This window comes from Ochotona curzoniae, unplaced genomic scaffold (genome assembly GCF_017591425.1).
Source record: "Ochotona curzoniae isolate NIBS_2020 unplaced genomic scaffold, NIBS_Ocur_1.0 contig_1302, whole genome shotgun sequence".
Lineage (NCBI taxonomy): Eukaryota > Metazoa > Chordata > Mammalia > Lagomorpha > Ochotonidae > Ochotona > Ochotona curzoniae.
The window spans coordinates 4,952,991-4,977,823 of NW_024465035.1; the positions used below are offsets into that span (position 1 = coordinate 4,952,991).

The 24,833-nt window shown below is 45.3% G+C and overlaps 1 protein-coding gene across 1 annotated transcript in view; it reads right to left on the reverse strand.

Moving 5' to 3' along the window:
- The window catches only part of NEK11 (NIMA related kinase 11), a 106,497-nt gene that overhangs the window by 13,031 nt on the left and 68,633 nt on the right, over nt 1-24,833 (reverse strand). Inside the window, exons 12-13 of the mRNA XM_041003826.1 lie at nt 14,344-14,404; nt 2,599-2,695 (exon numbers count right to left, since the gene is read on the reverse strand). Coding sequence (XP_040859760.1) covers nt 2,599-2,695; nt 14,344-14,404 — 158 coding nt within the window. The remainder of the gene's footprint in view (nt 1-2,598; nt 2,696-14,343; nt 14,405-24,833) is intronic.

Below are 24,833 nucleotides of genomic sequence, written 5' to 3' on the forward strand. Positions count from 1 at the left end.
TCTGCAGCTGCCCAATTTCCCGTTAGTCCCTTCTGGAACTGGCTAGAGATTTGCGACTTGGAATATTAGGGGATCCACAGCTGATTCTGCTGGAGACACTCCTGGGGCAAAAGCCCAAACGACACTGATGCACATCTCAAGCGGGAGTCGGAGGAAACCCCGGCAAACGCAGACAGGCAGTGAGGAAGAAACAACACGCTAGGAACAAAAGAACTAGAATGCTTCTCGGCCAGTTATTTTGACAAAGCCATGTTTATTTCAATTATTTAGAGCATTTCAAACTATGTTCAGAAGTGAACTATTACGTCCTTTGCAAAAACAATGAAATCTGAAATAAAAAAAAATCTGACACCACATAATGAACATTTAAGGGAAGAGCAAGCTATTCCTGTTCTCTTTAAAGATGATCAATTAGGAGATTAGCAAAGCTTTCCACATTATCTCTGCCCAGGAAGATGAAGAGGAGGTAGAGGAAGGAAAGACTAATCAAGAATGCTTCCCTTCCCATTCCTGGTAATCGCTTGTTGCTATGGTAACCATGCAACTGTGTGGCCACCCTGGTATAGGCAGGACCTGAAAACCAAAAGCATCGACACATCTTAGCAGCTTTAGGCTTGAAAATCACTTTCAGCACTTTTTTCCTTTATTGGATGGATGGTGATACATTGTTTTGGAGAATAATATAAATGCAAATCAACCGAAATTTTTTTTTTTGCCAAGCTTCATTAACTATTCAGCTGCCAACAGTTTAGGAAATAGATTTTAGAAGTTTCCTAGTTGGAACATTCATGATAAGGGTCAGCAGACCATACAGGCCACAGTCTGCTCCACTACCTGCCTTTGTACATCCTGCAAACCAAGAATTGCTCTTACATTATTTTTTGTTCTCATATTTTTAAGTGGTTAAAAATACATCAAAGAGCAACATTTGTGATACTTGAAAAGTAATATATGATTCAAATTTCATGCACCAAATGTTTTATTAACGTAAAGCCAACCATATCCAGTTACATTTTGCTTGTTGCTGCCTTAGTGTAACAATTGCAGAGTTGAACTAATTGGACAGAAATTGTATGGCCAACCGAGACTAAACTATTTTCTCTTCAGCCCTTTCTAGGGCAAGCTTGCCAATCTCTGAGACAAGGGTAGAATGCGAGACTGGGCACCTCTTCCTTCCCAAGCATTCCGTAACAAGCATCTCCGATGGAGACATGGGCCTTTCCAACTGGGCTTTTTCCTGCCCCATTCACAACTGTATGCAGCAAAGTACAGCTTGGATTAGTACAAAGTACTACTTTGCACAAAGTTGTACAAAGTACAACTGCATTAGTTCAACTATGAATGATTGTGTCTGCCCCCAAATACATGCAGAAACCTAATCCCCAGGGCACCACCATTCAGAAGCAGGACCTTTTAGGAAGAGGGGAAGCCATGAGGAGTCTGCCTAGTCTGCCAGGGCGCTGTCGTTGGCCTTCCCAGCAGCCTTCACTGTGATTGATACATTCACACTACAACGGTAACAATGTATTGATTAGTTGCAGATATTTTGAAAGAGTGGCACAAAATAAACTCACACAGAAATTGGCACTGAAGAGTGGGGCTTACTAACAAAATACAATGTGTATGTGACTTTGGAATTGGGGAGTGGGTCAAGGTCGGACCATTGAGGGGTATGCCTGGGAAAGCAGGAGCAGGCTCCACGCTCCCGGCTTCAGCCTGGCTCAGCCTGGCCTGGCCCTGACGGACGTAGTCATTTTGGGGATGAACCAACACGAGGTGGATCTCTATCTGTCTTTCACTGTCACTCCTGCTGTTATAAGTAAAATAAATCTTTCTTTAAAAAGATGTTGAAGATGTGTACAGTAAAATGTGTAATGAAAAACAAATTAACAATAGATTTTATCATCAAAAGGGAAGTAGACCTTAGAGATTTGGAACATCCTCAGCCTTGCCAACTTAAGAATTAAAACACACAAAAGCAAACAAACAACAAACAAACAAAAACCAGATTCCGGCACAGTAGTCTAGCAGCTAAAGTGCTCTCCTTACACGTGCCAGCATCCCAAATGGACACCAGTTCTAATTCCGGTGACCTTGCTTCCCATCCAGCTCCCTGCCTGTGGCCTGGGAAAGCAGCAGAGGACAACCCAAAGCCTTGGGACCCTGTACCCAGGTGGGAGACTTGGAAGAAGCACCTGCCTTCGGATTGGCTCAGCTCTGGCCATTGCGGCTGCTTGGGGAGTGAATCAGCGACAGAGAATCTTCCTTTCTGTCTCTCCTTTTCTCTGTAATCTGATTTTCCAATAAAAATAAATAAATCTTGTAACTGAGGCTTCTCTCACTTTTCAGCCTATGCTGCTTTCAGCTTCCGCTTCGTGAGGCCGCAGGAACAGGAAGGCGCAGTCTTGTGAGCACAGGAAGCCACACCCGCACACTGAGCCGGTACTTCCCGGTAAGAAACCCATGCATGCTTTTTGCACGGCCATTTTGCTACAGCAGCACCAATAGACATCAGTAAGCATGACACGGCGACGTCACGTGCCCAGCCAGTGTGTTGTGAGGCCACACTCTCCCTCACACAGACAGCAGGACACTTACTGTCTCATGTGCTGCATCTTGGTCCTGGCCATGGCACTGTTGAACACTGTGGGTCCTGGGTACGTGTCTGCTGCTGTGCTGACGATGGTCCTTGTGCCTGAAAAGCAATGCACAGCGCTTATTGAATTCATCAGCATTCCTGCAACCTCCAGGCGACGTCCAAGGGCAATCGGAAAGCAGAAGCCAATCCACCTTTGTGACAAGGTAATGCTGTATTAATTGGTCAGGAATTCAATTACAACATGCTCATTAAGGAGATTTATTCCAGATGATAAGATTATTTACAGATTTAATAGGCAGGAAGAATTCTAGGACTAAGCCTCTCTCAAAAAAGGATTGTTTAAACAGAACGCTGTTATTGAAAAAGGTCGGCTCACAGCACTGGCCACATCCAGAAGCTGTGTCTGTAGCAAAGGAGACATTCTTGGGCAGCCTTCGGCCAGCCCCTTGCAGCAAGTGTGGCTGTTTGTTCAGATACTGAGAACTTTTTCAAACAGCCTTATCCTGCTGCATAGTTGAACGTCATCCCAGGAAAGTTTGCTTTTCTGCAGAGGGTTTAGAAAAAGTGCTGACCAGTGAGGGAAATCAGACACAAGCTTGAATTCCAGCAGAACTGAGCAGAAGGCCAAAGACAGGTTCAGCGGTCAAGAGAGTTGCCAAAGAAAGCTGTGACATTATAAAATCTGCTGACAGCAGCCTTTTCTTGCGAGACACGCTGGAGTCTCTGACCCAACATGCCAGAATGCAAGGAGAAGTCGTACCGTTACCCACCAAGAACAGCCCAGCAGTGCACACCCCAGACGCACACCCTTCAGAGGTGCTCAGGCCCAGCCTGCTGCCGACGCATGAGAGGAAGCAGCAGGAAAGGCCTCAAGCATTGGGGTCCCTGCCATCCTCATACGAGACCCAGATGGAACCCCAAGCTCCCAGCTTTTCTAATCCCCTGCCGCAGTGGGTATTTGGGGGAGTGAATCAGTGAAAGAAAGATCTGTTTATCTTTCTATGGTTCTGCCTTACAAATAAATTAATTACAAAATATGTTTAATAAAAAAATTACAGGTTATATTGATCCAAAAATTTTAACATACAAATTTTAATTAAATAAACAGGGCCTGGTGCGATAACTCAATGGCTAAATCCTCACCTTCCAACGCCAGGATCCCAAATGGCTACCGGTTCATGTTCCAGCTGCTCCACTTCCCAGTTTCCGGCTTATGGCCTGGTAAAGCAGTAGACAATGACCCAAAGCCATGGGACCCTGCACCCATGTGGGAGACCTGGAGGAAGCTCCTGGCTCCTGGCTTTGGATCAGCTCAGCTCAGTGCCTGCCATTGCAGCCACATGGGGAGTGAACCAGCAGACAGAAGATCATTCTCTCTGTCTCTCATTCTCTCTGGAAATCTGATCTGCCTTTCCAATAAGAATAAATGAATCTTTAAAAAAAAAATAAAATGAAAGAAGTGCAGCTGGTCCACTGGCCCAGAGTGACCCACAGAGCTTGTCCACGGCTCGGCTTTGGGGCTGCCCGGTCTCCCTGGACCGGGGTCAAAGGCCTCCCCGTGTCCTCTGTTCTCCTGAGGGGTTTCTCCCTTCTCTGGGGTCTCTCCATGTAGTGGCTGTGTCAGAGAAGAACTCGAGCTGAGACCACACTGTGACATAACAGATATCATGCAGCAGGTGGTGGGTGACCCACACACCAACTAAGGAAGCTAGCACAAATCCCCAGTTTATGTATTAGCAAAGCTTTCCCCCTGTTATATCTTAATTACATTTCATGTATTTCACATACATAGACTTAGATCATGAAACTTCCCACTCTTTCCTCCCCATCACCTCTGTTCCCACCTTTCTTTTGTTTTTCTCTTAATTTTTACAATGATACAATTTCAGCATGTTTTCTAATTATAAACTTAACCCTCCAGGAACGCAGAGAAGGGTTGTAAATGGTAGTCCAGCTCAGCCCGTCCGTGTCACCTACATACAGTACACTTTTGGTGCTGTGTGTGTGCTAACTGATATGAAAGCTGAGGTGCGGATTCTGGTGCTTCTGGCACCCCTCTCCTTTCGCACGCCCACAGCAGGCCTCTCGCGTCACACCTCGTGCTCTGTCGCTGAGATGCACCTTCTCCAGGTCATTCGTCTCTTTATCAAAAAGTGCTTTTCCCAGGCTGGATTCCCTGGATGACTGGGTTGATAAGAATGAACTTGGGAATGGGCGTATTGCAACTGGTTAAACAAGCAAGGTGTTCTTCCTGGTACATCACCAGTAAGGCCTCCCTGTCCAAAATACAGGAACCAGGAATGGATTGTGGCTGCTTTCCCCACGCCCCCGCAAACTTGGGAAGTAAAACATGCCTGGGGTCTCACTGCTTTGGAGAGCTCCCGCCGCCCCTGCCCCAGCATCGGCCCAGGAAGTGCTGGGGAGCTGAGAAGGAAAGCACAGGGATGCAGGTCCCGTGCACGCTGGCTGCATTTTACTAAGACAGCAGCAATCACACCGCGTCCAGCAATCCCCAATGGAGCTAAAGAAATCAGTGCTGCCAGGAGAGAAAGGTGGGTGCTGCTTTCCCATCTCTTCCAGGAGCTAGTGAGTCCTGCAGGCTTATGCAAATAAAGGTCAGTGCAATTTCCAGGAGAGCTGTAGTTTATTTTAAGCTGCACCCCTCCACCCCCTGCCTCTGCTGTTCAGCTCAGGAAAGGCTCTCTGCACTGCTGGGAAAGATTGTTAAGCCTGGAGCTCAAAGGGAAGAGAGCAGAGGAAAGCTCAAACCACTGTGTTGGCAACGCTTGGGGGCCCAGAGCAATTCCTTTTTCTTATCAGCTACTGTGTTCTGTTCTCCCCACCCCAGAGCAGCAGTTGCTTTATGTCAAAGAAAAGCATGATATACTTTATGGTCAAAACAACAGAGAATGGAATCACAGATGTCCCCTGTGGGTCACGGGCTCTCAGACTGTGTCGGGCATCACCCGGGGATTTTGTTGAAACGCCGGCTGTGAATTAGGAGTGCTCGGACTGGCCTAGGTTCTGTGCTTGCTGTAAGTCCCCAGGTGATGTTCATGCCGCTGGCCTGGCACCAGGAGTAGCAGTGAGACTCAGGCTGGTTGCACACGTTGTGGGGCTCTGGTGCTAAGGAAGGCGCAGGGCCGCTTGTTCAAAAAGCACCTTCAGGTGCACTCACTGGCCTCCCCATGATGTCACGGCACTCTCTGAGGGCAGTGCAGGATCCCAGGAGCCTAGAGGTCCCAGTTGACTCCAATCCTTCTATGGCCAGGCTTCAGGCCCGCACTGAGGGTGAGTGGTGGACGTGGTTATAGGGCAAGAGGTAGACCTTAGACGAAACTCGGAGCACTGCTTTCTGACTTTGGGACAAGGCTCACCAACAGTAGCCTCCGTCTAGGGAGGGCAGGGGAGAGAGGGGACACCAGGCCCCGCCTCCTTCCTCTGCCTGTAACAGGTGGCCCCTGTGTTCCCCCCTTGACAATGACTACTGTCATTCTATCATAGTGTTATTCTCTACAGCTTTGTTATATGTTCATTGTTAGTGTACAGAAATACAATTGCTTTGTATACGTATAAAGGTTTTTAGTTCTAATAGTCTTACAGATTTTTAGGATTTTTCTATGTATAAGATTATGTAATCTGCAAATAAAAATAATTTTGCTTCTTCTTCCCAATATGGGTTCCCTTTATTTCTTTTTCTTGCCTACTCTCTCTGCCTAGAGCCTCTAACACAATGTGGAATAGAAACAGAGAGCAAGAAAAAGATATTCCTGTCGTGTTCTGATCTTATCAGGAAACCATTCATTTACCATGAGCTATGAATTATAAGTAAGTGTTTGGGTTTATACTCATAATGGATTTTGATCTATGGTTTGGGCTTCTCTCTTGTGATGTTTTTGTCTGGTTTTGCCATCGGGGCAATAATATTGGTCTCATAGAATGAGCTATAAAGTGTTTCCTCCACTTTTCAGGAAAGTTTATCAAAAAGTGCTATCACTTGGAGAGTTGGTATTCATTTTAAAAGGCACATATTTGCATATGTTTTAAATGCTCAGTAGATGGTAATGAAAAGCAAAAGCAATGCAAATAGTAGCTGTGTCTCTTCACCCATAGAAAGCTTGTAGTCCACTGAGAGGGGCATCCCTGCAGACAGGCCTCGGATGTCCTGCTGGGTGTAACACACACACGCACACTGTGCGAATACTGTCGACTGTGGGGAGCACAGAGAGCTGCCCTGAAGGTCTGTGGATAAAGCACCCGACCCCCCGAAGGAGGGCCTGTGGCTCTTCCGGTTCTGCTGTCAGCAGGGCTCTCGCCCCCCTCTAGGCACCTGCCTGAGTTGCAGTTTACCCATTTCATATTCCAGGGGCCTAAGTAGGCTGAGTGCCTCCCTGGGTTCTAACATGCTGGGATAAGGCATGAATCTGCTGAAGCATCAACTAGGGGGAGCTGAAGATCAAGAGCAATCAAGACCCAGGGCCAAGAGGCAGACGGCTTGGGCCAACAGAAAGGTTACAAGCATTCCACAATGTCAACTGAAAATCATCCTGAAGCCTCTTTCCTTACCTAGGAAATAGAGACTTCTGAAGATTACAGCACTTGATATTACCCCATGGGGATGCTCTGCCAACAAATGGAAAACGAAATGAGCAAAGAAGCTGTGTTTGGTAAGAATGCAAAGTGCAGCTCAAGGCAGTGATGTCAGGGTCCCTCCCAGTTGCGCATGCCACCACCAGAGCTGCTGTCCCCCGCAGGGGTGACCGCTTGAGGGTTCTGAATCTCACCAGCCGGGAGAGAGTAAGAAAGAGCCTTCTCTCATTTCTTCCAAAAGCTGGACAACTGACCTTCCCACAAAGCAAAAGCCTCCACTTGCGCTCCACGCGGGGCCTGCTGCCTTGTGGGCGATAAAGAGCTGAGGCAAGGACTGCAGGTGGATATTTTGGTAGACAAGAGAGACCTCGTAAGCACCTGGGACATCGCTGACTCAGGCGACCTTGCCCTTGGTGCGCTAGAATCTTCTCATATCGTCTCCTTGAACTTTTGCTCTCAGTGTTGGACAAAAGCCTCAGGAGAGAGCAGCTACTGGCACACCCCCACCCCGACCGTTAGGGTTGCAAACGCCTGTCCTTGAGGCTCATCTACCTCCTCTTACTGTGTGGACTTGGACAGGATGCAAGATTCGCCTCTTCCAGGAGCCAGCCAACTTCCAGAAAAGGGATAGTTGGGAAATATTCCTGGAGTTGCCAGTCTCTGGTGCAAGCAGCATGGCTGCCATAGCAGGAAAACAGCTGCAGAACAAACGGTGCATGGATGAGCACAGCTGGCTTCTAGTAAAACTATTTGTAAAGACAGGCATCGGGCTGGATTTGCTTCACACACAGGCTTGCTGACCTCAAGCCTAGATGCTGGAGAATCATCAAGATTCTGAGCTACAAGACTTTATTTCACAGCTGGGGAGACTGGGGCGAAGGTGGTGGAGCTACGACTCCCAGCGGGGGGCTCTGTCTCCTCCTCCACAGAAACACCACACGCAGATGAAAGTTTCTATGCACTGACTTCAAAACAAAAAACCCCCAAAAAACACAATCAAAGGAAGAAGATAGTGAAGGAACAAATGTGCCCAAACAGGTCCAGCAGATGTATGGATAAATTGAGGGGGAGGCACCGGGTCTGGCGCTGAAGATGCTGGTATCCCATCCGAGCCCTGCTATGATTCCTGACTGGATTTCCTGCTAATGCCCACCCTGAGAAGCAGCACTGATGTCTCCAGTGGTGGCCACCCACACTGGAGACCCGAGTGAGTCCCTGCCCCTGGTTTTGGCTCAGCACAGTCCTGGCCACGGCGGGTATTTGGGAAGTAAAGTAGCAGGTGAGAGATCTGTTTGTCTACCACTCTCTTTCTCTCTGCCTCCGACTCCCAAATAATTAAACAAATAAATAATATTTTAAAAGATGTTAATTTGGTGCATTTTTTTTAGATCCATGCACATGAAATCTTCAAAATTTATGGGGAGTGCATATTTTGAAAAAAAAAAACCTATTTTGTACCAAAATGAACTTATCTTTTAATTTCACTTCCACAAGTTTATTTTATCTTTTTAAATTTTTGGCAGTGATCTCACTTTAGGATGATGCTGTGAGCTGCCTTAGAGGAGCCAGGTTTGGGTTTTGACTCTAGATACACAATAATTACAAAATTCGCTTACCTATATGAAAACAAACAAATGAGAAACCCTCCCCTCCAGGGCGCTGGTTAAAGCACAAATGTAATATGCATCATGGTGTGTTATTGCTGAAAAGGCCAAAGATAAATTTCTACTACCTCCCTCATTCCCAGGGAACCCACCACTGTTTTGCATAGGGCAGTTTCTGATCAACAAAGAGCTCCCTGTTGCTTCCATCAAAATCAGTCAGAGGAAAGTGGGTCAGCTCGGAGAAGCAGACTGGAGCTTCTTAGGGGAGATGACGAATAGCACAGAGAAGGAACTGAATCAACCGCCTTCATCACATAGGTTTTTCACACTGTAAATATAAAACAGAACTGTACAAAATCAGCAGTCATTTTGTTTCTTTGTGAGAAAGCCTCTGAGAACAGCACCTGGCAGTGTAAAAAGAGGGTGCATCTGGTGTTTAATTGGGCACATGGGATGAATGGACAGGTTAAGAAAGAACCCGGAGGTGCCTGACCCCAGTAGCCTATATCTGAGGAGTTTAATTATTCTCATTTGCCAACATGGAGAATGTTAGCTTAAAGAAAAAAAAAAAAAACCTTGTGTTTCTGTAACAGCAGGCTGGGCTTGATAAAATACGTAAATAGATTAGCACTGTCCTTTTCATTGAAAATAATCCTAGAAGTTGTCCATGTACGCTACAGAGGAATTAAAACATACTGACAGGGTGAGCACGCCGAGGAACCGTGATTAACGCCTGGGTCCCCAGGTTGTACACACACTGTGTGTGTTTAGGTGCGTGTGTTTGAATCAGTCACTGTTCTGTCACCTTCCTTGCCAAAAGACACTAATCATCTTAAACAAACATTTAAAAAACACTTTCGCCCTAGAAGATACACATGCATTTATTTTGATTTCAATTTTTCACTATTGTGAGCAACACGCCATGCACCTCCGTGTGAGCTTGTCTTTGCACGCAACTCTGGTGATCTCCTTAAGACAAATGCTCAACCTTAGGTTAAAAAAAAACCCATGGAGCAGGCACGATGGCTCAAGCAGCTCATTCGCTGCCCTGTGGTACTGGCAGCTCTTATGGATGCCAGTTCATTTCCTGGCTACTACACGTCCCACCTAGCACCTTGCTTATGGCCTAGGAAAGCAGCAGATGGCAGCCCAAAGCCTTGGGATCCTGCACCTACGTGGGAGACCCATAAGATGCTCCTTGCTCCTGGCTTCAGATCGGTTCAGCTCCAGCTGTTGCAGCCACTTGGGGAGTGAGCCAACCAACATATGTAATATCTTTCCCTGTGTCTCTCCTTTTCTCTATATATCTGCCTTTCCAATAAAAATAAATAAAACTTTTTAGAGAAGAAAAGGGTGAACCAACAAACCCCGGAGGAGGTGGGATTGGTGTTGTGGCATGGCTAGTAAAGACGCTGCCTTACATGCAGACCTCCCATATGGGCACCAGTTCAAGCCCTGAATGCTCTGCTTTGGATCCAGCTCCGACTGAGCAAGACCTGGAAGAATGTCGCAGCGGGATGCTGAGGTCCCAGATGAGGAGGCAGAGCCAGGGCCAAGCCTGAGCTCTCTGAGTAGGACCCTGCATTATCCACCGCAACCGAGATCCTCATTACCTGTGAAAGGCAGGCCTGACCGTTGCTGTCTGAAGCACCTGCTCCCTCTACAGTCAGCAGCACAGAAGACAGACTGAACAGTAATTACCTCCCATCTCAGTTTCCATGGAAACGGAAGGAGGGGGTATTTCCACAAGACACTGCAAGGCTAGGGTCGCCTTCCATATCCTCAAGGTTTGTTTGTTTTTGTTTTTCTGTCTTCCATCCTTACAACAGCAAAGTTCATCACTATCACAGGCCATCCTTATTTTGGGATTCACTTTCACTCTTCCCTAGTTAGGGGAAGCTTCTGCTTTGTGTGAGAGGTTCTGGCCTCTGTGAAAGCTACAAATGCGAGAAAGTGACTCCACAGCCTCCTGTGTGGCACATGACCAGCATCAGCCACAGACACATCCCTCCAGACGTCATGTCAGAGGCTGAGAATGAGTTTGTCCAGGTGGGGGTAGGAAAGGTGCGAGGGCTCCAGACAGGTGCCCAGGGCACCCATGGAAGTCATTTTATAGATTCTGCCCAGTGTCCAACATTAGTGGCCAAGAGGACATTCAAGCAACCCTACGGTGACACCCAAGCCAAGGAGGCAGCTGTTTGGTCACCTGGGAAGTGCATCATCTAATGTTCCCAGGATGGAATATCAGGATGGGTGCCTGATATATTACACGCATTAGAACAGCAAATTAAAGAGACACACCGGGGCTAGCACCGTGGCGCTGTAGCTTAAGCCACTGTGTATAGTACCAGCATCCCACATGGAGTCCCTCCTGCTGCACTTCCAATCCAGCTCCCTGCTAATGTGTCTGGGAAAGCAGTGTAAAACGGCCAGGGCTTTGGGTCCTTACATCCACATGGGACACCTGCAAGAAGCTCCTGGCTCCTGTCTTCAGATCAGCCCAGCTCTTGCCCTTTGGGTCATTTGTGGAGTTATAATAGAGCAGGGAAGATCTGCCCCTCTTGCTTGCTGTCTCTTGTTTTTCTGGAAATCTGCTTCTCAAATAAAAATAAAGAAATCTTAAGGTGGGGGGGAAGAGTGATGACACATCCATCTGTGAGTGGAGGTTGTATGTGTTAATGTTTGGGAGTGTTCGGGGTGAGTCTTACTCATCGCGGGCAGAATAGAACTGGATAAAGATTAGCTCTTCCACACACACTGGAAATAAAGTGTGTCAGGATGAGCATTGCAGTGGAAGCAGTAAAAACCCCCAAAGAAAGTGATCTGTCTGCCGGAGGGAGGGAGGGATGGCGGGGCATTTCTACTGTAGAAGAACCTGTTTTCCACGAGCACTGTAACAAATCACCCCCAACACGATAGTCTCAGACACCAAGATGAAGTGTCTCACAGTCCTGGAGGCCGGGGGATCTGAAGTGGCTTTCCCTAACTAAACCCAGGTCCCTTCCCATCTTCCCTCGCTATTTCTTCCTTCCACCATTATACTTTGTTATAATTATAAATGTATAGTTGCAGCAGCAGCACCTGCAGGACTCCACCACTTCGGGGCTGGCGTGGAGATCACTGTCACGGGGCATCCGAGTCCTACGAGGCAGTGGGAGGGGTCAAGGATTTCTGTCCTCACACCTGCAGACAGCAAACGCTGCAGCAGCTTATCAGACAGTCATCTCGGAAATGTCCCATGAACCACTTCAACAGAGGACAGGATAAAAGCAGAGCAGAGGACCTCAAAACTGGAGAATTTTTAAGCTTTGATGAATTTACTCAGATTCATGCCATCAGACAATCTGAAAAGAAGCTATTTTAACGTTAGGAGACGTTTAATTCTTGGTTTTATAATTTAGCTTTTTAATTTATAAATTTAGTTTTAACATTATCGTCTCATCAACAAAAAAAAATATCCAAAAATCGTAGAATAACCTCTGTAGAAGGTTTATTAGAGAATTGGGCTGTTTTCTTTTTCAATGCTTATCTAAAAAAAATCTAAGCATTCAAGTAGCTTACAAGTTGAAAACAAACAAACAAACAAAAAAGCAGCCATATCCAACTTTTAAACATTGTTTTCTCTCTTTTTTATTGAGTTTCCTGGATTATCAGGGGCCAGCTGGCTCTATGTTCATATTTAGGCATGAATGGCTTTGCTATTCCACAGGCAGATGCTTGTTCCATCCCTCTGTCTCCATCACGCCACATCACCCTTTCTCTTTGGTGTCCCCACTGTCCCCCAATCCAGAGCCTCCTGGATGCATTGTCCCCCAAAATCAAATCAAGTATCTTCTGCTTGACTGTGCGGAAGAGCCCATCGGCTGTGCCAGTGGAGAGGAAGGGACCTGGAATCTCATTTCTTATTTATGTTGTCAACCCATCCCCGTTTCATCTTCACCCACACCCCACCTTCAGTCATAACTGGGGCTCCACACCCCAAGCCTTCCTAAGCGTCAGTGGCTTACTTGGCTCGTGTCTCTGAGCCCTGGTGTCCTTGCCTCTCCACACACAGCTTAGGCACTTGGGTTCAATCTTATCTATTTATAAAGAGGATTGTTGCATAAGATTGTGTTTTAGAAACGACAGCTTTGGCTGCAGAGATTAAATAACACTGAATAGATGATATCTAAATTTCCTTTTGGGTTGAATGATTTTATAGAAATGAGCATTAGGACCATGGAATAAAAATATACATTCGTCATTGCCTCCCACTAATGTGACAGAAAAGGAATAAGGCTGATATAAACCTACAGGGGAAAAGGAAGCAGAAGAAAGAAAGCTGTTAGAAGATTCTGGAAGATACACATCAGATGGCTAAGTGGTAACTGAGTTGGAAAGCAGAGAGGCTGAGAGCTGTTTTGCGTGGAACTGCTAAAGGAGCATGGTCGTCATTATCATTTCTCTTAAAATATTTTGAAATAAGTGCTACAGACTGCTTCTGCGCTGGACGCAGTGCTAGACTGAGAACGCGAGTGGGCAGTGCAGGTGCTGCTGCATGGCCCCGCTGCTGAGCTCCCTCCGCTGCCTGGCCTCGCCCTGGAGGCCCCAAGGAGGCCAGAGGACGAAAGTGGCTCCAACAGAGGAGTGAAAGCAAGACTCACCGACATGCAATTCCTGATCACAGGACGTGGTCAAGAGAAGAAGTCAAAGAAGTGTATTAAGACTGAGGCTTTTTACATGGAAATATAAAATAATGGGGGGGGGAGAGCTAAAGAATGCATAATGTTCCTAATTAAATAATGGTGAATGTTGTTTGCCACCTAAAAATTTAATTCTTCATCTTTATTCCTGCTACTTCTTCTGAAGAAATAAGAAATGGCCAATGGCCATGCCTCTAAAACTTGTAAAATAAAGATGACACAAGCAAATTTTAAAGTAAGAAAGAAAGAAAAAAAAACAACTCTTTATCCAGGACCTGTAAGAACAAACATTATTGTGTGACAATTTATCGTCCAGTACTAGAAGTCATCACAGTGGGATTTTCAGATTTAAAAAGAAATAGAAGAAACTAAGAAATGGGGTTTTATCCTTGGAGCACTGCAATCCCATTTATTGAGACTGACAACGCTAAAGAAGTTTCGGCTTTGTTTTTCAGATCAAGTCTCTTCCAATAACTGAGTGACCTTCAGAGCGATGGGGCTTTCGGCTTGACTGAATGCAATCCACTTTCACAGGACAAGCGAGGTAGGGTGGCCCCCTTCGCCAGGGTCTGTGGAACTGTCTGGAAGCACCACCAGACCACCACGCGACCACCAGGGGCCCCTGAATGCCAACAATTTCTCTTTGGAGACTGAGGTCAATAACAGCCATAGGAAGCGATTCTTTGTTGCGTTTGCTGGTCCTGGGGCCAGGCGCCCCAGCTCTGCCTGCCTCAGCTCCCTCTTCTGTCAGACACATGTGGGTTGACATGTGCGTTGGCTTCCTTCCAAGCTTCCTGCTGACCAGATATCCCAATGCGACCAATAGGTGTTGCTATATTCAGGAATCTGGAAAACACAAATTACTTACCTAGAGACGAGCACCCCAGAACGTTTTCCAAACACCTGATCAAGGCTTCCATATCACTGTCCTGTTGAAACAACACAAAGATTTACCTTCCTCGTTTGGTGGAAAGGCAGTTCATGACATGAAAAGTGGTTTTGTTGCAGGCAGATAAAACACAAAGAAATTTAACTGCAAAATTATTTTAGTGTCATCCCCCTTTTTAAAAGAAAAATGTTTGTGTCTAAACGCTTATCTTTCTTAATCTCTATATTTAATACTGTGTCTGCTAGGAAAAACATATACTTAATTTGACTAGAGGTGAATTTGTAAAAGATCTGCATTTTCTCCTTTGTGTCCTTATGTCTTTCCCAAAATTGTTTTTTTTTTTGTAGTATACAAATGCAATTTATTTAATCTGTCAAAGCAGTGAATGCTACAAGGATGGAGAGCAAGCTTTGATTTGACCTATAATTCACTCAGCTCAGCAGACGAGTGCCTCTGCCAGTTCTTCTGTTGAAATGTAGGATCTTCGAGGAGCCATAAAGCTAAGAATTACGCTCTTCATTTGCCTTAACGTTCTGTAAGAGCCAGTTGTTGCTCTAGAGGGTGGGAAGGATGGCAGACCTGCATTTGACAATAAATACTGCCTTCGATATGAAATCATTATCTGTCCTCCGCCCAGCTGGAAGTAATCCAGAAAGGTGGTCATGCTCTGCACAAAGGAACCTCTTCCTGATTTCCAGGTTTTGTGGTCATACTGAAGGGAATTAATCATTTGAAGCTTACTGCTTCATTTCCAAACAATTAACACTTTTCATATTGCAGGAGCTCTCTGCTGATTTTAGAAAAATGGACTGCAGGGCAATAGACTATGCTGAATATTAAATCAATGTGCTGGGTTTCACTTGATGATATCTGCTAGGGTTTCTGCAGCTTTCTTTCTTTTTTTTTTTTATTTTAGGTTTGTGGTAAAGCCTGGCATCATTTTATGCACAGAACGAGCAGGTCAGGCAACGAGGAAGACATTCTTGTTCCATGCTGGCCAATGTGACTCTCAGTGCTCCACCAAGGAACAGGTGGGCAGATACGTGGATAGAACTGGAAATCCAGACAGACCCTCTCTTTCTCCTGCACCCTGTGTTCTCCAAACATACAGGGACCACCTTGAACCAGAGAAGGACTGAACAGCAAGGCAACCTGAGCCGGAGGAAAACCCGGGATCTCAGTTGTGCTCCTCCACTAAGTGAGCTGAGCTGGGCTGGTGGCTTGACCTCCCAAGTGCCAGTCTTTGCATCTGTGAAATGAGGATGCTGTCTTAGTTTCCATTTGGGAGGCTGTAGACTGGATGGCTTAGACACAACAGGAGTTTCTCACAGAGATGCTGGGAAGCCAAAGACCACGGCATCATTCGACTTGGCGTCTGGTGAAGGCCCACTTCCTGGTTCATAGATGGCATCGTGGTGCCCTCACACAGTACTAGGAAGCATCTCTGAGGCTCGTTTTCAAAAGAATCGACAGTGCTCAAGAGGAATCCTATCACCCCAACGCCATCACATTCGTGTCTAGATTTCAGCACATGCATCCACAGTCAACCCAGAGCAGCGGTTGAATTAGATGACACTGAAAAAGCCTTCAAGCTTCTGTCTGAAGAACTACATGGAAAACTATTGTGGTCGATCATTTTCCAAGATGGCTTCCCATCCCTCCCATTAAGAGGTACAGACTTGGGGCTGGTACCATGGCACAGCAGGCTGGGTCTTCACCTGCAACACAGACATCCTATGGGGACACTGGTTTGAGTCCTGGAACTTGTGCTTTTTAAACCAGATCCCTGCTGATGCCCTGGGAAAGTAACAGATGATGGCCGATGTCCTTAGGCCCTGCACCCATGTAGGAGACCCAAAAGAAGTTCCTGGCTCCCAGCTTCAGAATGACGCAGCTCCAACTATTGTGGACATTAGGGGAGGGAACCAGCAGATGAAAGATCTCTCTCTTTCCCTTTTTCTTTCTATTACTCTGCCTTTCAAATAAAAATAAATAAAGCTTATACAAAAATAAGTGGTAGAACCTCTTTCCCTTCTCCTTGGATGTGTGCTTTCCATAACTTGCTTTGGCCCATGGAATACAGGAATGATGCTACTGTGAGTGCTACTGTAACAGCTTAAGGAGCCGTGGGAGCTCCAATTTCTCTCTCTTGGAATGCAATAATCATGTAAAAACATGTAAGCAATCTCACTGGAAAAATCCCAATGGGAATTAGCCCCAGATTATTATGAGAGTTTAGGAGAGGAAAGCAGAGGACTCCATTCAACTATAGTACATGTGAAGGGAGGACAGACTTGACCCCTGAGCAACTTGGCAGCTGAATCCAACCACATGAGCACCGTTAGACAAACAGCACAGAGTGGAAGAACTGCACCGTGAGCCTAGGCAACAGGCAGAATCATGAGAAACAATAAGTCATTGTTTTGCATACTCAGTCATGGAAATCATCAGTCAGAGGCGTTCCACAGCCTGGGGAACGTTGGAGGCATGCTGCGAATTGCGACTTTGGCATTTCTGCGCCTTTTCACACGTTTTTGCATTTCCTCACTGTTTCACACTTGAAACCGAACTTCCGTTGGAACTCAGCAGCCCGAGAGAGCAACCGCACTTCGGTAGATGCCAGCTCACAGAGCAACCAGTCCTTGGGCATCCTGGCCAAGTGTGGGGGAGCAGACTGAATGCTGAGAAAGTAACAAAACGGCTCCTTCACCAATGCATTTCAGTTTTCTTCACATCCCCTTCCCCACAACAGGCATATCTCGGAGAGACAAGGAACGCCTTCCATGACTCACTTCTAAAAACCTGCCCCATAAATTCAATTTCAGCCAAACCCTCCCAGGTATGTCTTTCAGAACATATATGGTCATTTGGCTAATGAAGCCACAGAGAAAGCTACAGCATCTGAAACCATCTCTCCTTTCCAATAATGTTTGTTAGGGAGACTCAGAACGACACCTTTCTAAGAATTTGCATTTCTTTTATTTGAGATACACACACATACAGGACAGGTGAGAGAGAGAGAGAGAGAGAGAAGTGTCTGCTTCACTGGCTCCCTCCTCGAATTCTCACAACAGGTAGGGCTGGGCCAGGCTGAAGCCAGGAGCCCCCAATTTAATTCAGGTTTCCCACATAAATGGCAGGAGCCCAAGCATTTGAGCCACACCCACTGCCTTCAAGGCTGTGCATTAGCAAGAAGCTGGGGCCTGGAAGCAAAGCTGGGTATGGAAAGCCATTCCAGTGAGGGATGTGGGTGTCCCTACCAGCCATCTCTACTGCTAGACCAAACACCCATCCCCACATTCACTTTTTAAACTAGAAAATACACAAAGGTGCACCTATTTTTTAGATATTTGAAATTATACTATATAGGTGCAATTTTCATATGTATTTTATAAGTGCATGCATAAATACTGTCATTGGGACTTTTGTCTCATGTTAGTAAGGTTTTTAAAGACATAAATAACCAAACAATGTTGCACCACAAACTATAACATAAGGGCTGAATGGCTAAATCCTCATCTTACAAGTACCGGGATCCCATACAGGTGCCTGTTTGTGTTCTAGCGGCTCCATTTCCCATCCAGCTCTCTGCTTGTGGCCTGGGAAAGCAGTGGAGGAAGGCCCAAGTCCTTAGAACCCTGCACCCATGTGGGAGATTTGGAAGAAGCTCCTGGCTCCTGGCTTCGGATTAGCTCAGCTCTGGCCATTCTGGCTATTTAGGGAGCAAACAAGCAGATGGAAAATCTTCTCCTGTGTCTCTCCATAAATATGATCCTCTTTTATAATAAGAATAAAATTTAAAAATATAGCATAAATGCTTATCCATACACTTATCTTCAGATATTTAAGCTGCTTCCATGTTTTTTTTTATTAGAAATAGCATTGTAATGACTATGTTTGCACATAAACTCTGGCTGAGTGTTTATTATTGCTTCTCTAGGTTTACCTGCCATAAAGAGGAGTGATTAGGTCGTTGAGTATGAGCATTCCAAAACTCTCATCTTTCTCCACGTTTGCCCTTTTCTCCACAGCAAGCTACAACAATTCACTCATACTCTTTTTCCATCTTTTTCTCTATTAAAATCTGCTTTCTCTCAAGAGGAAATATGATAGATTCATTAAAGCTAAAATGATTGATAAAGGCGCTGTGTTATCTCCACTGGGGTATTTATATTTCTTAAGGGATCCATCATACTGTTAGAGGAATTAATCCATCAATTTCTGGCAAAAGCTGAAATAGCAGAAAGTGGGTTTGAAAGACGACGCAGTCAGATGAGGTCTTCCCAGGGTCACTGCAAAGACCTTCATTTGGTTCTCAAGCTGTTCTGTTGGATTAAATCACCCAGTTTATTTTTTGTGGAGCTGGTCCTGGTGAAGCCTTCATTTCACAAGAGAGAGAAAAAAAAGATTTAACTTCATCTCCCAGGTGTATCTTATTTAGAACATATTTGTTAAATATCAGTTATGTGACAAATGGAGAATCTGTGCAGCCGGAGTCCATCGTTCCGGGGAGGAGGGAGAGTACAGGAGCCTGGGGTGATGGTGGTGTGTCCCAGGGCTGGCTCTCCAGGGAGTCAGTCCCACCCAGGCAGAAGGAGAACCCAGCCATGCAGTGTGTATTCTCTCAGAGCAGACAGCTGTCAGGATTGCAGGTGCCAGGTGAGAAGCCAGCACAAAAGGGCTTCCTTTTTTTATTAAAACAAACAAAGAAACGTGCATTAAAGCAAAATGAGACTTCAGTGGCTGCATTATATCAAGTTGCCTTTATCCCTTACCTGAACCATTTGACAGTCTCACTTTAGCCCACTTGTCACAATAGTCACGACTTGTGGCTGTACATAGAAAGCCATCTGGCATCTCCCTACTGCCTCACCCCTTGCTGGACCCAACCCCTGCTGATCGCCATCCTCACCTCATCCCACTTCCTGGCACACTCACACTGCTGAGCCACACTGGATTTTTTTTTTTTATTCTTCAAATCTACCATGATCTCTGCACCATGGGGCCCCTTTGTTGGCTGAGAATGTTCTTGTCACACATATTTATGGGATTGCCTTTCTCATCTTGCAGACCCCAGCTTCGTGGCAACAGCTTGGAACACCTCTGGACACCCATCCAAGTTAGTCTGAACCGCATCTTGGCCATTCCCATCACAGGGACATGTTTGCTTTTCTGATGCAGTTATGCAAAGTTGTAATAAATGTTTTGTTAGCATGAACTTTATGAGTGTGAGGGCCATGTTAGGTGAGTCATTATTAGCCCGGAGAGGGACTAAGAAGAAATTAATAAAGCCTTTGCTAATAAGTTCATAAAAGAAAATTATATATCAGGGCAACACACATTTAAACAACAATCAAAAATATTCTCTCTGTTCCCACCTCTTAACTCTTCAACTCTGTGAAAACCTTGAATTAGTTTTTCCTCCAGTGAACCCATGCAGAAGCTCTCATTTGCAGTTTCATTCTAAGCCAGCTGGCCGTGCATCCTCTGCCTCTCTCTCTGTCTCTCTCTCTCTCTCAGCTTACAGTCTACTTCTTGACTGTTCTCAGGTGACCCTGGACACAGAGACCTGGTAGGCTCCCAGTAAACTGGAGTTGTCCTTGGAGGAATCCCTGTCCTGTTTATGGGACACTTTCTGCTGCTACCTTTTCAAGGAGCTTCTTTTCCTCAGTGGCCCTGCTGCAGTTGAAACCTTTGCTAAGCTCTGCTCCTCTGGGGCCATTGTATGAGCATATCCCATCAATGGGGTGGGGCGAAAATATCAGGTGAAACCCATGAGTAGCAGCCCATTTCTCACCCCTGTCTCTCTCAGACTTAGCTTGCCTCGTGGTGCTGGCTCACTATTGTTCATCCCACGGTCTAGCAGCAGCCAAGCTTATTTCTAACATATATGCCATGACCCTTGAGAAACTGGAGACTGTTTCATGCAGATTTGCTTCCCTTGGCCTCAGACGAAAACTATCCCTCACCAACTCAAACCACAGAACCTGCCCTACTAGGTGTCACTTAAGAACGCGTACAGGCATTTACCAATGCGTATGCCAAAGAAATATATCCAAACAACGTTTTGAAGGAACATATGAAACTGCATCTTGGGAATGCTGCATTCTTGGTCTTGAAGATTCCCAATACTTGCTCATGAGTTGAAAGCTCTGAGAATCCCTCCAGTAGAGAAAGATGTAACTGAATGTTTGTCAAACTCAGTGAGCCACAGATTCCAGCCATTCGGTAGAAGTCTCAGGAACATTCTTTGAGAAGTCCTCAACTGGTCAAATGTGTAAATAGAGTTTCCTGGCTTCGTTGGTACGTCCTATGGTCCCCAGGTGGTCTCTTCATTAGATTCAGTATTTGGACTTAGAGGACAGAGAGCTCATCTCCTGGTTCACTCTCCAAGTATCTGTAACAGTCATGTCTAGGCTTCAAGACAGAAGCTGGGAACTCAGTCATAAGATCCAACATGGGAGTAAGAACCCAACAACTTGAACCATCACCAGAAAGCTAGAATTAGCAGCCAGAGCAGAGTACTGACCCAAGGACATGGGCATCTTAACCGTGAGGCCAAGCGTCATCTCAGCAAGATTTATTTTAACACAATGGAGCTATGTGTCACACCATAAATATGCATGTTGAGTTTAGAACTAGATTTATGTAGCTTGCACTGGAATTATGTAATAAATTGTATATATCTCATATCAGACAAATTAAATACTACAGTAAAGCCTCATTGCTAGTTTCTGTTTTTTAAGATTTATTAGAAATGTAGGATGACAGGCACGGACAGAGAGATCTCCAATCTATTAATTCACTCTCCAAATGGACAGGCTGACATCCAGAGCCAGGAACTCAATTCAGGTTCTGCCTGTGAGTGGAACCAACTCAAGTACTTGAACTGCCACCTGCAGCTTCTTAAGTCCTTAGTGGGAACCTCGACTGGAAGCAGGGTAACCCAGACTTGAACCAGAACTCTGATATAGAATGTGAGTGGCCCAAGTGGTCATTTAAACTCCTGTGCCACCAGACTTGTTTCACTTTTACTGTTGTTCCCATCGAGGAAATATTTGAAAGACATGGGTGTGTTAGGAATGGTGTTACACTCACTATTAACAATATGTATTACAAGGTGACAAAATCCAGTCAAAAGAATTGAAGACCTCTAGGACAATAACATTAACACACTGGAAATCCTACATACACTAAAAATCAAATATTCGATGAAAATGGATAAAGTTTTTAAATGTTCTGGAAACCTTTCTTTAAAGCAATTTTCAAAATCTGTGATTGCAAACTACCTCTGTGATTTTCCTGATTATTGTATAACTAATGTAATTAGAGAATTCTGACACCTGAAAATATACACAATCCCAACCATAACAATTCAGTGGTATAAACAGACATTTTCTGATCCAGTAAGCTTTCGTCTGAGCATCATCTAACCTTCTGCCAGACACAATGGATCACATTATTAAAACCTCCTAGTAGAGATGTTCAATAATAGGACATGGAGGTAAAAAATTTAGTTACCAAGTGAAATGCACTTGCATCAGCAGAGCATCTTACTTTTTCATCTTTTGTCCTCAGAAGCAACCCACACGCACTCTCTGTGCATATTTCAAACACTGTTTTGGTTTTTGAAACCCCAAACTTTGATTTCAAACTTAATAAGGTGCTGTTCTGAAAATACAATTTGCCTCTCATATAATCACATTTCTGTAACAACATTCCTACTAGAAAAAAAATAATCTTATCCAGCATCTATTTCACCTAGGACAATTTCAGATGAAAGTAACTGAAACAAAAAGCTTCTTTATGTTACTATTTGAGCATTCCCAGAGACATCTCTTTCCAAGAAAGTCTAGTCTTACATTTTATCGGGGCCAGAATTGATACCTACTCATCCACACCCAAACCCCGGTGAGTAGATTCTGGTGCTGGACTGACTGGAGTGAATCAGGCCTTATCACATCCCAAGGGAATTGTGGCCATTGGCACAAAGCTGAGGCTCAAACAGGTGAGCGCTCAGCACAGGGAGAACATGAACTTGGAACCAGCCTACCTGTCCCATTCACAGTCACATGTTTTGAGAAAACTATTGAACCTATTCATGCCTCCATTTCCCAACTATAGAATGGGTTGTTGAGAGGAACAAAAGGACTCTCCTTTTAACTGCATTGCAACAGCCCTGAAAGAGGTCACTGAGTTAGAGAAGCCAAACCCCAAGGTGCTCTTGACCATTTCCCGCACCCTTTTGCACCTCTTGCCTCTGTGAGTTCATAGTTCACAGTGACGCAGAGGATGCCACTTAACCATATGACAGAGCTGACGGCACTTTTGTTGAGTGTAGCCCTGAAGCTAGGCAGCCAAGGCCCAGGTCCAATGTCACTGCCGCTCTTGCTTTCTGCCTTACAGTGTGTGACACATGGCCTAGGTGCAGACAAGGTGCTGGGCACCTACGACGTTGATGTCAGTGGTTCCAGAACCAGCCCCCATCCTCATGACAATGTAATCCAAAGGTTCTCACCAGAACTTGAAGCCTGCTCACCCCACATTCAGTTCTCTGCCCCAGTAGCAACGTTCCAGTCAAAAGATCACTTCTACTTTTTTTTAATGCTTTACCATGTAAAGAGGATTTCAAAATAGCTGGAGCATTTGAGAAAGGGACATCAAAAACTTATGAATTTGTGGGAAAAAAACAGACATGAGCAGCCGTACATCTTAGCTGATTTCTCCTAAAGAGATTGTTTTTTTAAAGGATTTATTTTTTTTATTATTATTGGAAAGACAGATTTACAGAGAGAAGAAAAGACAGAAAGATCTTCCATTGCTGCTTCAATCCCCAAGGGACCATAGCTGACCTGATCTGAGCCAGGAGCCAGGAGCGTCTTCTGGGTCTCCCACATGGATGCAGGGTCCCAAGGCTTTTTGCTATCCTCTGCTGCTTTCCCAGGCCACACAAGTAGGGAGCTGGATGGGAAGAGGGGCAGCTGGTACATGAATCGGTGCTTATATGAGATCCTGGCACTTCCAAGGTGAGGCTGAGGCCACTGAGCCTTCACTGGGCTCCTAAGGAGGTTCTTAAAGCACACTGTCATGAAAGTCACATTCATTAAGCAGTGACTTTCTCAAGGGAGTTGGTGTAAAGTCAGTAGGGTTTGCCTAGTGTGTGTTTTATTGGTGTATTTCAGTCACTCATCAGTCTTGGAAATGACCACCAAGGCGGTAAGAGAAAGAGAAGTCAAAGACAACATCTGTCAGCTTGCAGCCCTAACCCCGTGCCCACCAGAGCACAGGAAGCCCTTTCTGGTGACAGATCCCACACATGCTTAGAGGACCCGTCAGGATGACAGTTGTGAAGGCCATTCTGCCAACATCAAAGATGCTGGTTCTGGCTCAGTGACCACAGACTTCACAGAGGAGCAATCAACAATATGATGATGGCTTATGATAACAGGTGTTTCTGTTGCTCTGCCTATCACAGCAGAGAAATGACTGGCAGTCCGAAGCAATTAGGTGCCTAGTAAAAACATGTTGCTTCTGTAAAGACCATGGCGCAAGGACAAGCAGTCACACAGGAGCTCACGTCTGTTTCCCTTTTTGAACACATTTCTGCTGTCAAAAGAGTAACTAGGTGACTTTGGTCCAATCTTAAAGAAGGGGAACAACTCTGATTTGATCACTCACATACAAGTCATCCATATGATGGGTATCTCAGAAGACCCTGGGATACTGTGAGGTCAAGGGCAGGATTAGGGAGTTGGGGAGAAGAGGTAGGTTTCAGAGGTGGCCTCAGATCTCCCTGCAATCTTGAAGTTCACATTCAGTGTCCCAAGGCTTTGGGCTATCTTCTGCTGCTTTCCAGTGACGGAGACGTCGGCACTGAGTTCTGTAGTATCATTTATGTGATGAAAAAGTGAAAAGGTGACACCCATCAGAGTCCCACACCCATAACCTTTGAGGAAGGAGAAAACATATTGAACTGCTACTAGGTGGGGGGGAAAGTGTGGTTGTAATTACATATCTCTAATACAAATGGCCCTATTGCGATGCCCACTTCCATTTCTATTACACCATCGAGGTTCATCAGCCTTCTGCAGTAGACAAAAACCTTGGCGTGGAAACGTGACCAACCTGGGCCTGAAGCATGGCTCTTTCCCTAGCTGTGTGACCATGAGCAAGTGAGTCCTTCCTTAGAAACTCAGTTTTTCATTAAAAAAAAAAACAGTGTGGTGAGACAAAATATCTGTATGTCAGAAGCGATCTTACTGTCATCTCCCAAGTTATGTTAAATCAATCATTCTGTCAGATCACATATGATGGATACACAATTGAGACAAAAAAATTCACTTCCTTTGTAATTATCATCTCCCTCAAGAGACATGAAGAAAGCATCATATTTTTTTTATATTCCACTTAAAAATCTCAGTTTGATGTTAAAGAGTTCCGGCAGTACAGAAAAAGACCAAAAGACGTCT